This window comes from Sander lucioperca, chromosome 2 (assembly GCF_008315115.2).
Source record: "Sander lucioperca isolate FBNREF2018 chromosome 2, SLUC_FBN_1.2, whole genome shotgun sequence".
NCBI classification, from domain to species: Eukaryota; Metazoa; Chordata; class Actinopteri; order Perciformes; family Percidae; genus Sander; species Sander lucioperca.
In genome coordinates, this window is record NC_050174.1 from 41,431,383 (window position 1) to 41,446,715 (window position 15,333).

The 15,333-nt window shown below is 40.3% G+C and overlaps 1 protein-coding gene across 1 annotated transcript; it reads left to right on the forward strand.

Annotated features, from left to right (window-relative positions):
- Positions 1 to 2,358: 2,358 nt before the first annotated feature.
- On the forward strand, positions 2,359 to 15,333 carry zbtb34 (zinc finger and BTB domain containing 34). The gene is made up of 2 exons (XM_031300684.2): positions 2,359 to 2,705; positions 8,756 to 15,333. Exons 1-2 carry the CDS (start codon positions 2,688 to 2,690, stop codon positions 10,316 to 10,318), a joined length of 1,581 nt encoding a protein of 526 aa, XP_031156544.1. The 5' UTR covers positions 2,359 to 2,687; the 3' UTR covers positions 10,319 to 15,333.

The window sequence follows — 15,333 nt, forward strand, 5'->3', positions numbered from 1 at the left end:
TTAAGAGGCTCAAATATAATGTTTGTTTTCATAATAACTGCAATTGATGGAACATAATCAGAGAAACTGCAAGATCAGAATTATAAAAAATAAAAATAAAAAGAGTATTGTTAGACTTATGAGAGAATGTTACCAGAATCACACATTTTCTTTTCAGATAAAGAATAAATACCTATCTTTCATATTAAGCATAACCTATGGTTTCAGGCTTAACGTAAAACAGTGGAGCTCCTTATTCCCTCAGTTTGATACACGATATGTGCTCTTTAGACAAATCATCTGGTCTCTGCTCCTATGCAGTCTTATACAGGGGCAGGGGGTTTTGGGATTTTGCAATGTCATCTGGGATTAAAAAGGAGCAGCACATCAGAGCCCCAGGCCACACCACCTGGAGCCCCTATACGATCCCTGGCGCTGCACCACTCAGAACCAGCCCCATTAGCTTACTGCCGAATAATTCCTGGTCAACTAAATGACACTGAGCTAACAAAGCCCCATTTCAGAAAAGATTACAACTTCAACAGGAAACCCTTTGATTATGAGTTTGTTTGAAATGTTATCAATACCACGATCATTCCTGCGGATCAACAAAACCATCTCTAATCACCATACTTTGGCCGCAGCTTCAGTTGTGCATCAATCTCCAGAAAAGGAAGAAAAAAAAGAAGCAAAAAAGCAAATCACGGTCGAGAATAGAGGAGTGACTTGTTTAACAAGAAGCACGTGCAATGACAAAGCGATTCCTTTCTCTACGTTGATCACCCACCTGCACACAGATTAGGTCAGATATTCACCTGAGCTGCCAACCTGTCACTCACACCCAATAAAGAAAAAAAGAAACACACACACAGCACACATTCATGTCATGTTAGTGCTCCAAACAGTAGACAGCAGACAAGACTTTTACCGGCAGGATCAGACCTAGTATACACAGTGTTTGCAAGCAGCTATTATAATAAAATTAAGTGAAACGTGAACTTCAACTTCTGGTTAGGTTCACAATGTACACAATTCAATAATAATCCGCCATTTATAGACATGAAAAAGATAAACAAAAGATTTTGAAGTTATGACATACAGTTTATGGTGAGACCAGCTTTTGTGTAAGTGCAAAGTGCTTATAAATAATAATACTTGCAGTGCTCGATTATTGCTGAATATTCAAAGCTCTACAGTATACACAAAAGTGATTACCATAGTAAACAAATCTCTTTGTCTACACAGGGCGATGGCCAAACGTTAAAAAGCTACAATGATTTCTGTTTTCTTAAGATCTTGCATGAAGGTTACACTTACATTGAGTTGTTTTTGTAGTTTGATTGGATTAATGGAGAAAACTGTATGCAGATGATTAGAAATATTTTTGTTTAGTTATTTACTTTTATGTTTCTCATAAAGTTCCTCATTAAATCCTGCAGTGTTTCCAACATGTTCCTCATTTGCCAATTTTTAATCAATCGTGAGGAACAAAGTTAGTTAACATACATTATTAAGACCGGACAGCAAAGACCTGCTCAAAAAAATAAACATAAACAAGTTAATATTTTTCTTCACTGCATCATTTATAATCTAATTTATTGTATAATGCGATCTGATTGGTTGGATTACATATTTTCCATGTTAATCTTTTGAGAGTTGTGTATTATAATGAAAGTGAGGAATATGGGATGCAAAGTTGATGTTAAATCATCAATTTAGTCTCTGGCGCCCCTTTGTGGTATTTATGCAGAACTGAATGAATTCATTTTCAGTTTAAAAAAAAAAAATCTGATTATGCAACTCATTCCAAAAAAAATGTATGAAACACTGCAAATGGCTGAAAAACTAAACTAAAATGTAACTAATTTTAGTTTAATGAGTTGAGTGTTAACCAATGGTCTGCAGTAGTAACAGTGACACAACTTCGCTCAACTCAAACGCAGTTTTTAAAGGGTGCAATACCACAGTTCTGATTGTCAATTGGTGATAACCTAATCAGTTTGTGGGCTAAATAGGCTAAACAAAGTAAAAAAATAAAATCAGTTTCTATCATTAAGATCATGTAAATGTTGCCAATGTTTAACATTTTTAGAAAATAATAAAGCTAATCTCTCTCTTTCTCTCTTTTCCTCTCCCTCTCCGTGTGTGTGTGTGTGTGTGTGTGTGTGTGTGTGTGTGTGTGTGTGTGTGTGTGTGGTTGGTTGGAGGGACAGCTGCACAGGTGCACAGCTGGAAAGGAAGATTAAAATGAAGAAAAGTGATCAAATAAATACAACATTTAAATGTACAGTCCCCTCCCTCAGTCGGTGTTGTAAAGTGGAAGCAGATGAAAATGACCTATGTATACTATCATGGCATGGGTGTAGTCACTAGATAAGAGTATGAGTATACGTCAGCCACGTTATCTTTTACAAACTATTTGAAGACCGACTGTAGGCTACTTTACATTTATTTCTGCGCGTGTCCACGTTGTATATTAAGAACATGATGTCTTAGTACATAACACTGACATAAGCAAGGGAGGGGCTGCTGCTGCTGCTGCTGCTGCTGCTGCAAAACACACAGATAGAATGAATGCAAAGAGCCAAAAGAACACTTCCTGTTGATGCAAAAATTGCAGCAGCAACTGTCTGACACATCTGGACTGGAGAGGGGGGGAGGCCTGGCTGTAGTGTTAGCGAACTACTGAGTGGAATGGACAACGTTTAATGCTAATCTGCAAGACGGTGAGTGTTATGGACTTCAACTTTGGCTCGGACTGGTGACCATAATGTAATTGCAATGTCGGTGCGTCTTTGCTCTGACAGTAAAAGTAATGGCGAAATAATTGCCTGCGAACGTACGCTAGCAACCAAATGCTAGTTAGCGTTAGCTGCTACTTAGCACTGGCAGACATGGGACGGTTGCCAGCTTATTGGTAGCATAAGCTAACTAGCATAGCAGCTAGCTATCTAGTTCATGACAGCCACCGACAGAGTTTGTACCCGCGTTCGACGTTGTAACTTAGCTAACGTTACTAAACCATACACTGTCAAGCTTTTTTATAATCAGTAAAAGCGAGACCAACCCGTAAAACAATCCACCATGAGTGAAAATGTGAAGTCTGTGTGAGAGTTAGGCTTTCTTTTCTGAAATAATTGCTCGAGTTTAGGCTAGCTAATATAGCTAACGCGATGTAAGTTAGCTTGTGTGCTGCTTTGTAGTTGGGTGGTTCGGCCCTGTTAGCCGATGCTATTTTTTTTTTTACTAACGTTAATCTAACGTTAACTACAAGTTAATGTATAAATGAGAAATGGTGGAGACACAAACAAAAGCAGTAGGATGTGACGGCCAAGCTAACGCCAACATTTAGCTACTCCGCTAGGTAGTATAGACACCCCCACACCAATAGCTATCTTACTAAGTTAGTTAACTACTAACTGAATGCTTTGCAACAAAGTTTGAGACACCGCACATCTGCTCCCCAATGTATCAGCACAGTATGCATGTTAGATGGGATCAACAGTAACGTTACATGCTAATGTCCCTCAGTGTCCATGCACGATGAAGCTAACACAGGTAAATGCGATCTTAATGATTAAGTTAACGTACAGAATGTGTAGCAAAGTCTTGCAATTAAAAAAAGCCTTATTCTAAATACAATACGCTAATGGGGTGGCATCAGGCCCGTAACTGTTTAGTATTCAGCGTGTCATAAACTAACCTGTAACATTAACGTTAACGTTACCTACAATCCCAGGTCACAATGAATGTAGCTAATTTACCGGTAAATAATTGTACGTGATGTTATGGCAGGAAAGAACAAAGTGCAGGGACATGGCAGGTTATTCTGTACACATAGGTTCACCTATGTCACCAAGGACTATATATATTACTATTTCTGTGACATCCATTTGTTCTGAAATTCAACAATCCAGTTTGAAACCAACATCTTGCAATATTCCAGGACAGTTGCATATGAAACTAGTCTAAATATTTTTTACCATAAGGCATGTCAGAACACAGTGGAGCCAAACCAGTTACGACTTTTGCGTGAGCAACCATTATGGCTTAGCACCCAGTCAACCCTTTTTTTTTTTTTTATAGTTTCGTTTCTGTTAGGAATAAGCCGAAAAACTTGATTGGTTTGAAACGCCAGCTGAAATGAATGCTTGTGCAACACAAGGCATACAGTAGTGTCTGGTGAAAACATCACTCTGTGGTCTATCCTGGTGATCTGGAAATTCAGAATTGTCTCATGATGTGAGCCAAAGTATTCACAAGTATTGACTCTAGCAGTGTCATTTACAGTATTTTTCATGATATAGGCTACATTTTGGAAATGTAGGAAACTTACCTGAAGTAGACAGTGAAACCGACCGCATTTAGACATTTGCAGACGGACATATGCAGGGTTTTTTCCTGCATGTCAGCAGCAAACGGTGGCTCCCTTGCCTGAATTATTTTCTACCATTAGCAAAACCTGACCATTTGGCGGTAATAAAACCTGTTTTGGGCATTGCGTCAAAAGTATCACTGCCATCTGTAATTGCAACAGAGAAATCACTGCAGAGTGGCTCTAGGTGAAAAGGCAGTGTAGCATGATGTTATCCCAGCTAATAAGTGCTGGTCATTAAAAGCTCTGTTCACACTGCAAATAAGATGTTGTAAATTTGTCAAGGTTGATGGTAGACAAAATGCAGAATAACTGCGGCACAGGGAGAATGGGAAAGGGCGAGTTAGAGTACTGTTGTGGATCAACTAGGTTTCAACTAGTTCCTCTCATCTGGATGCATCAGTTGCTGCATGTAGTGAATGCAGAATATAAAGTTTGTTCTTGTGGATGCCTTGCTGTTATCTTTTTTTTCTTCAGTCAAATTCCAAAACATACCTACTCGATTTCCTTTTTGCCGTCTAAAGGCCTTGAGCAACACCGTGCCACCAAGAGGAACTTGATTGTGTGATCATGGCAAACTTACTTCACTGCACTGTACAGTACTGTGTTATTCTGTCAGTTTGTCTTCAGTGTTTGAGAATGACTATGTTAAAAAGTGTAGAGATGAGGTGGAGAGGCTCAGGTCTTTTTAATGTCTTCCACTTGTATTGATAAGCAGATTGGCTAAGGTGAGTAGGCTCAAATGAAAAGGAGCATTTTCCAGTTATTTAGTCTACTCAAATGAAATAAGAGAACACACCCAAAGGCTAAACATACATTATTTAGCTCTGCACACTGAGCTTCCACTATGACTTAGAATTACCACAATGCATATTATTCGCACACCAGCCACACTTTACCTTCCCTTTTAATGTATCATAATATAGTATATTTTTATCTTGTTTTTTTTACTAGTTCTATCTGTTTGAAATTGCTCTCCCAACCTTTGCTTGTTAAGCAAATTCTGTTCTGGCTCTGGTCTGCCCCACAAACTGTTTTTCACAGTAGGTGAAATGCTGCTGATGTTGAAGAAAGCATACAGTGCTTGCTTGCTGACTTTGATTTTTCTTCTAATGTCTAATTTTTTCTTCTTTTTTTTGAGTGACATGCCAAAGTTAAAGGATTTAGGCGATGTCTTACCCACCAGAGCTATAATGACCTTTATGGTTAGCCAAACTATCACAATGTACTCAGCATCCTTTATACCTACCTACATGAAGCAGCTGTGTCAAAGGTTTATTACCACGCATTCAACTTGAGGCGCAGATGGACTTTTTGAGCTGAGTTTAAACATTTTCAGTTTCTCCCACGTGAGCCGAGCATGTGACCCTCACCCAGCATATGCATCTCAACTACTGAGCATACATTCTTTGGCTGCCCTTCAACTTGGCTCCATTCAGTACGCATGCTGTTGGCAGCCATCACTGGTATGTTTTAGTGTACGGACATGCTGTAATTGAAGGCTGGTGGAATGGGGGAGTGAAAGTAATATACAGTACACCTTCTTATGGTTGTCTGTTTTGCTACATCTTCCCCTCTGCTGTGCCAGGATGAGAGCATATGGTTTGTTGGACAGGTGTCTTGATGAGCTTTGGCAACTGGAGAAAGTGTTTACGTTCCCAAAGTGCTGATGGGAACTCAGTGCGGAGAAGATCATGCTGAATTGCCAGCAAGGGGCAGGGAGGGAGGAGGAGGTGCAGAGGGAGAGATGGGAGAGGGGCAGATGGAGCGGGGGGGGGGGGGGGGGGGGGGGGGTTAAGCTGGAGAACTGACACATTAAGGTTTTGCAACACGGAAGTATTTGCTCATACAAACATAGAATTACACAGTAGGTAAGGTAGAATTTGATTACACAGTCGCTGCTTTCCATAGTGTGGTTTAACTCATTCTGCTGAGAAGGCAGGGCCTATATCTATTAATATTCATGAACCTGCTCCAGTCAGTATATTATTCTGTAAGGGTAGTGTGCTACTACTTGCGCCGTGCGGCAATGCCTTTCATAGGGGGGGGGGGGGGGGGGTCTCATCTATCATTTAGCCAAAATGCGTTTTAGACAAAGCTTTAATGCTATGGCTAGTGCGCTTTGAAGGATCTTAATGCAGAGAGGCAGTTGTCAGTTGTGCTGTTGGAATGAGAAGCTCAAAAAGCATTGTCCACACAGCACTCACAAAAGTGATCATTACTGACACACATACACAGCCTTGAAGAAAGGCTTTGTAAGATACTTTTTAAGAGAGCTTAGTGTATGCTCACCTTTCAAGCAGAACCAGGTTTTCTTCCTTCTCTGACAAATGCACGCCATACACTGTACCTTTTATGGCTTGCCTCCATATAGCCTATGAAAAAACAGCCTAGAAAACAGCCCTCCTGTTACACTTTCTATATGTTGCTCGGGAAAACAAAATTGGCTGCCAAATGGTTTTAAATGTATATTGGGGCCATTACACACAACAAAATGACTTTGGGTTTACCAGTGTGGCTTTGCAATTTTTTTGTCTTTTGTCTTTTTGTTTTTCTTCAATCTCTGGGATGGAGACACAGTGAAATGGTCATGTTTAGTATGTTCCATCTCAGTACTTTGATGAGGCCACTGTTGATAGTCATTCCACTGGCAAACTACTGTGAAATTGCTCTGCTGCTGGATCTTATTTCAGATCCACATTCCATTCAGTAGACTCTCTTTTCTCGTGTATTGTAGGCCCATGTATAATCTGTAGTAGAGATGTTGCCTCCGATACTGCCTAAAATGCTGGTATCGGTATCGGGAAGTACTTTTTATGCACCATATCGGGAAGTACTTTTTATGCACCAATCCGATACCACATAATAAAGCCCTAAAGAAAATCTACATTAAAGTAGTTTATTTATGTTCTTTTTCCGTTATAACTGACTGTCAAACTGGATAAAAAAAAGAAAGTTCTGTGGCATTCATTGTTTGTTTGTTCATGTTTCACAAAGAGTTTAACCTGAGCCAGACTGACAACAAAGATAAATAATATCACATCCATACAGGGATAGTAGTACACAGTTGTTAAAACATAATAAAATATATGACACACTGGTATCGGATCAATACTCGGTATCGGCCGATACACAAGTTCAGGTATCGGAATCAGTATCGGGAAGCAAAAAATGGTATCGGCCATCTCTACTTTATATGCCATTGCCTACATTTTAAATGGATGTCTGCCAATAGGCCTAAAACGTCACATATACATATGATTATTGTGACAGACTGGGACTCTAGGTTAATAAGATTCTGACTGAGTAGCAAGATATGAATTCAACTATTCATCTCTAATCTGTAGACTACATCACTATGACTAGGGTGCCTGTGGATTAAAAAAAACAATCATTTTGTATTGTTTTCCCTGTCCTCCTGAACAATAGAGGCTGTACAGTACGGGATTATTGAGGCTGAGGCCAGTATATAGGAAAATCTGACACAGTTGTCAATATTCTTTTTTTTTTTTTTTTTACACACACGCATTAACAAACATTTATGTTTATAAGGACAATAACAGAATATTATAAGAATTTTTCAAATTTGGTTATGAAATCTTTTTTAAATTCTGTGGCAAGATTTCTTAGATGATTTTGAAGGTTGAAAAATGTATATTGACTTACAGCATATATCATCATATCACCTAGCCCTGTATCAAAAGATTATAAAAAAACAAAACAAATACAACAAAATATATTAAACCTGAGTTAACCATATAAAACGCTGTGTTTGCTGCAATGCATTTAGTGTTGTTTCTTTGACATAGAATTTGTCAAGAAGTTAGGCTGTATCAAATGCTTATCTTAACGCTGGACTTTTAAGTTTACGTATAAATGAACGTTCGTTACAATCAATCCCTTGCCAAACGAGTTCACACAATGCTGATTAAGCCTATCGCCGCCAGGGAAAGCTCTCTGTATTTCTCAGTATACCAGAGTTTTGGTGTCTGTGGCGACATTCCCACGCTGGCGCACCGGAAGAATGCCGATACAGCTTTTTATTTGTACTCAGAAAGAGTAGTTTATTAACTATAGAACAGCTTCTTTACATTAGCAGTACACAAAGTGCCCTCAGCCAACCTTGCTCACTCACTTACAGTTCTACACAGCGTAGCTGCTTATTCTGGCTCTCTGATTGGTTACACGCCATGTCAGTCTACCTGTATTACCCAATACCTTGACAGGCAGGAACTCTCCACACTCCAGCTTTCAACAGCCTCCCGTCTCATTTGTCTTACGTATATGGTACAAAAGTTTTTCTTTATCTGTGAAAATGTAAAATTGCTGCATTGCAAATGCAATGTTTCCAAACCTAATGGTTCCCTCTTTTTTTTTTTCTTCTTCTCCTTTTCCCATCAGGCAGCCGGCAAACTGGAGAAACGTATCCAAGAAATGGACGACGGCAGCTACATCGAGTTCGATGTGCCGGAGTTCAGTAACACTGTTCTGACCCAGCTCAATGAGCTGCGGCTGCAAGGGAAGTTGTGTGACATAATTGTTCACATTCAGGGCCAGCCATTTCGAGCCCACAAGGCCGTGCTGGCAGCTAGTTCACCCTACTTTCGTGACCACTCAGCTCTCAGCACCATGAGTGGCCTTTCCATCTCGGTCATCAAAAGCCCTGAGGTGTTTGAGCAGCTTCTTGCATTCTGCTACACAGGTCACATGTCCCTGCAGCTCAAGGATATTATCAGTTTCCTCACTGCTGCCAGCTTTCTGCAGATGCAGGCCATCATTGACAAGTGTACCCAAATCCTGGAGAGCATCCACTCCAAGATCAGCCTCCCAGTTAGTGTCTGCAGCCCGGAGAAGGACGACTCGCAGACCGGCGGCAATGGGGTCAATGACAGCAACCTCTTTGTAAACCCTACCCAGATCTCCCCCCCTTACTACTCCCGGCAGAGTCAGGCAGGACACGAAGCGCGCTTTGAGCTGGCAGGAAAAGGCTTGGGCCGGGGGCGACCGCAGCAAGAGGAAGGCCAGTCGGACCGAGGCAGCAGTGATAGTGTGTCGGAGCTTGACGCTCCCATGGATGGAGAAACGGAGCAAGTGGAACTGATCGGCAAAGACGGGCAAGTAACAGACGTGCATGTGAAGATAGAGAAGACCGACAGGCCCACGTACTCCGATAGCTCCTCAGCCGGTGACGACGGCTACCACACAGAGTTGGTGGATGGAGAACAGGTATTGGCTGTTAGTGTGGGCTCTTATGGGCCTGTCATCCAGTCTGCTGCCTATTCTTACTCAGGGCTGTCCTCGCCGTGCTTTGTCAACCTTACCAACTCCAGTCCGTCCCGCTCCATGCTCAGTGGCTACAGAGGTGGGCGAGCCAGGGCAAAGCGACCCCTGGCCATCCCAGCGGGAGCGCTGAGTCATATCAAACCCGGCTCAGATGACGGCGAATCAGCAGTGGGACCCGCCGGTTTGGAGAACGACGTGCGCGAGCGTAGCCTGCGGAGCCAGTGGTACCCCTACAATGAGAGACTCATCTGCATCTACTGTGGAAAGACCTTCAATCAGAAAGGGAGCCTGGATCGCCACATGCGCCTGCACATGGGAATCACCCCATTTGTTTGTAAATTCTGTGGCAAGAAGTACACAAGGAAAGACCAGCTGGAGTACCACATCCGTGGCCACACGGACAACAAGCCCTTCCACTGTCAGATCTGTGGCAAATGCTTCCCATTTCAGGGCACCCTTAACCAGCACCTGAGGAAGAAGCACATGGGAGCGTCGGAGGGCAGTAATCATATAGACTCTCCAGAGACGACGGAGGGGAACTCAGGTCTGAAGGACCAAGAGGATACGTCCGAGGGGATGGCCTTTGAGGCACAATATGCAGAAGAGGCACCAGCCAATGATATGGAGGAGAGTTCAAAATGCAGTCCAGAGGAGGCCCAAGCATCAAGATGTGATTTGTAGGTCCTGCTTCAGGTTAAAGAAGCTTTAAGAAATGTTTATCTTAACTCAACTTATAGGACTTTTTTTCTTTTCTTTTTGAATCGGCTCCCTCTACTATAGACATTTCTTGCGTCAAGGGATTCTGTCAATTTTGTGAAAGTTAGATGTTGAATGCGGAAAGCAAATGGGTGCTTTATAGAAATTTGATTATTTCAAGCAAAGGGAGTAACAACTTACTATTTTTCAGGAGGTCCCAATAATCAAGACCCCCTCATTGATTTCTCTTTATATCTTTCCATGTTTTTTAAAACATATTTACAGAGTTATATAGGCATGTTGCAATAATTGATAATGTGAAAGCTCTGGTAAGATGCTTGTCATATCACCTTTTTACCTGACCTGTTTTTGCACATGTGGCCACAGGAGGTCACTTACTCACAAGGAATTATTTTTCTGCCAGTGCAAAGCTTCGTGTGACATATCCGTTCAATACCTCATGAATGAAACTACATACTCATAACAGACAGTATTTTAACTTAAATGAAACTCACCAGGTTCTACCTCATAGCCAAGAACCTACCAGGCACAGGCGCGTTCACCGTTTGAAATCCGTTTTAGGTTGTATGTACAGTATCTTATTGCCAAACCCTGTAAAGAATATTCTCTCAACATTAAGCCTTGATACTTAGGGGAACTATTCCTTGCTGATTGTATGGATTAAGGACATAGTCCTTGTCAAATGTTTCTCGGGCAGCCAGGTTAAAGTGATTTTAAGAAGGTGCTATGTGAGGAGTACATTCAATTTGCTAGCTTTCTTGTGCGTTTGTTTTTGGCAAATGCGGACAATAGAGACAGAAAATGGCCCTGCGTATTTTTCAAGATATTTTGCCGTCTTAATAACGTTTGTTCTACAAAACACTTAAGAATTGTATCTCTCATCACTACTGGAGATCTCACTCTGTTGGCGTGGGTTAAGATGCTGTCATCCATGTAATGGGTGAATTACGTCCATACAGTGAAGTCATTCGTAATTCCTTTATACTCTGGTGGAGACTTATACTGAATTATTGTTGTATGTGTAAATTGTTTTGTCCTGAGGTAGGCTTCTAGGTTAATACTCCGCGTCTGACAGGGACAGGAGTGCTCATTGTCAACTCAGCACAGGAGGAACAGCTGTTCACACAAATCAATATAGTATACTAGTCTGAATAATATGCAAAACAGAAAGAACACAGGAATCTCAGCCATTTTGACATGGTTTTTCTTCCATTATTTGAAAGAGCTATTGACTTGTTTCCTTTTCTTTCCTTCCCTCTGTCCTTCCTTTGAGGACGGGACGGTTGATCTGTGATCTTTGTTCTCTGCAGTGGTTGGGATCTTAATTCTGATGCAGCAGCGGTGTCAGGGTAGTACTAGCTTCACAGCAGTGAGTAAAAATGTCGCGAACTTTTGATGAGACTCTGCAATCACATGAATACTATTGGCTACAAGTCATGTATATGACAACATATTGTATCTATACTGTTTAAACCATGGGGATCAGGGATGGGGGGTGTTGTTACTATATAGAGACTTGGGCTATTTTCCATAGAGATTTAAAGGAATCTGCATACACAGTAAATACGTAAAAGGCACTTAGAAGGCCCCTCTTGCGCTCTCCTGCTTTCTTATTTGCCAGCCAGCTGTTTAATTAAGCTGTTAAAGATTTTTGAAGAGCACCTGCTATATGCTTTTATTTTGTCCCATTTGGTCCACGCTGAATTTGTGTCAATGAATTGGGTTTGATTATTTCACAGTTTCCATATAATCTTTCTACTTTGTGTTCGTTTTGGTAGGAGAATATTGTGTTTTGTTGCTTATGTCTAATGCCGAGAGTGCAGTCCTTTTATTTTTAATTTTTTTTATTCCACTGAATGTGCGGCCATTGTCTTCACTCATTGACAGTTAAGACAGCAAACCAAAATGTAGGGAACTTTGCAACAACTCGGTATAGCTAGCGTTTGGTTATCTTAGTGTGTATGGATGTATCGCAGACACTTCTGGTCATCACACCTGCACTCTGCCAACCTGTACAGTACTTTTTAGATGATTGTTTGCTACGTCAAGTTCCTTTCTGTCGGCCGCAGATGTGATGTGCAGGTTTTACAGCTGATCTGACCTCACCATAAATCAGTCGCTGACTAATTTCAATCTGCCTACGATTCTTGCCCTTCACCTCGGGAAAAAAGGAGGAGATGCATACCTTCTTGTCCGTATTGTTTTGTGAGTAATGGGTACAAACTGCTAAAACAATTTTGTGCCAAGAGTTCACGCCAAAGACTAATAGGTGATTTTCAACCGTCAGTTGTGACAGTATTGCATAATTGAATGCTCATGAAGAATAGGTTCTTAATTTAATGTAGGACTAGTCTTTTTTTTTTTTTTTGATTTGCAAAGAATGTATGTTTCCCAGCTTATAACAATCACTTGTGTAAAATTTAAACAATTTGCTAAGACGACGTTACGCAGCGAAAGTCATAAATAACAATATATTAAGCCATACAAAAGCTGAAAATATGAACGTTGTGCAATAGGTATTGTAATTGTTTGAAGCCAATGTAAACAAAAGAGAGAATACTTCACAAAAAGTGGCATCTTTAACTTAGTGCCTTGCCACAAGCTTTACATTTTAGATTCTGGCACTTAGATTCCTGTGCCTCTTTCATTTTGTAAAGGATTGAATTGAGAGATTATAATAGAATATGGCCACACCATTTATTGGCAAGTGGTACCAAGAATGAAAAGAAATGAATACATGTCATTCTTGTCCATTTTGAAGGTTTTTTTTTTTTTTTTTTTTTCAGTCTAAGTCCTGCACCCTGTTTTCGCTTTTAATTGTTTGGTCTATTTTTTTGTTTTGTCTTGTCATGGAATGGGCAACTGATTTTAAGTTATAACTGATGTTGTAGCAAATTGATTACAATCAAATGAGGCAGACTTCTTCCCTGCAAGCCGTTGCCCAATGTTCAGAGACCATACTGTATCCCCTCCTCTCTAACCACCGAGGACAATCTTAACAATGTACTGTAGTGTTAGGCATTTCAGTGAAGGACGGGGATGCATGAGAAACACAAATCTACTTCCTCTCTGTTCTCTCTGAGCATCTGGCAAGGGAACAGCTGCTTGGGTATTTAGCAGATAATAAACTGAATATTTATGGAGGGAAAAATAAGCTAACCTTCATTTACTGTAGCTGAATTGCACGTTGCTCAACCTCAAAATTGTATGAAATTGCCAATGGATTTTTTTTTAATTTTTTTTTTTTACTTGAGTTTTCTTGTATGTGTCATCGATTGTGCACTTACAGTTTTATGTTGATAGTAAATACCAATTCCATCCGGGAAGTCCAGTCTGTCTCTGTAGTTACCCTTAATGGACTCCGCTAAAATGGCCTGAGTCACTTTGGTAGGGACCTTTCCCCCTTAAATGGTGCTTTTAGACTAGTCAGATTCTTTCTTCTTTTTTTTTTTTATTTATCAATCGAGTCCATGTAATCATCATAGGTGAATGGAGGGGAAATTGTTTAAATGCTTTTCCATAACTATAGTTACTTACGTGATACACACTTAACAGAACCAACTATACTTTGACACACACACACACACAAACACACTCGAATCGACTCTTTGTCAACTCTTAGTTCCACACACACCTCTGAGAGGAACAGGAGATTATGGGCCACAAGTAATCAAAAGGAAGTGTTTACAGGGAAGGCTGTCAGACTACTTTTTGAAATTGCAGCTCGTCCTATTCTTTTTATAATAAACTCACTTCAGGTAGTTTACAAACACTGATACAGGCTTAGAAAAAAAAAAAAAAATCTTAAGTCTTCCATAGCTTTTCTGTCAGTTTCTGTCCACTGTGTAATATAAGAAAAAAGCAATAACCTTTTTAAAAGTGTATTGGGATCATCAAGCCTATTGAAATATTGGCCTGTCATATCAAACAAACTGAATGTCAGGGAGCTGTTGAATTGAAGTAGGACCAGGACAATTTGATATTGATTTATTTTTTATATATATTCTGAAACTTTGGACAGATTGACTCTCCTCTTCAGAAAGAATATATATATATAAAAAGTGGCAAAAAGTAGTGTTGCTTGCTGGTGTTCTAAATGCTCATCAAACTCCAGTGGTAGTCAGTAAACTGCAACACAAGAACTGATTGCGTGGTCCAGTCATCAAACTCAGTGGCACTGTTCAGAGTTGCACCTCCAGCTGTGTCAAATAGTGAAAGGGATTTTGGGCTGTATAGCCACTTGTTTGGGAGCGGGCTGTCTGTTGTCATGCTGAGGTTCAGTGGTCTCCTCTTGGCTCCTCACGCACTGAGACTGTAGTTGCATTTGTTCAGGACGGAGGGGGAAGTTTTCAGTCAAGCTAACTGTTCCTTCTCCTTTTTACAAATCCCCTAACTCTGCACTACAATGTCTCTGGCTCATATGTAGTTGGTGACAAGACAAAAAAAAAAAAAAATTCTTAGAACTCAGGGTATATACGTAGTGTTTAAGGTGGTCTCATTGGACATACTACTTATGTCCATAGTATAATTGTGCACTTCTTTTCAGGTGGGGAAACAAGTCCTCAGTCAGTGGTTCCCAAAACATTCTGTCTCAATGAGCCCATATTTTCCACAGAGCTGAAGCTTGAGGAGAACTGGAGACCACAAACTAAAGCATGACAGCAGAAATGCCCCCAACTCCTGTTTTGTCCACTCTACACACAACCTCACAACCCAACTGTGAACCTCAGAACTCTACTGTTTTGTACAACTATGAAGTAAATGAAGCTAGCTAGAGCTGATGTATCTATTGCCATTTATGAATTTATTTTATAGCATGAAATTTAAAAAAAATATATTTATTCAAATTATATATTTTACCCATAATCATTCTGTGCTGCTTCGTTTTGGTTCTTAAGCTTGTAAATTGCTTTTTTATTATATGAAAAATGCCAATAGAATAATGCGTTTGTAAAATAAAGACGCTCATTTGGCTCTGA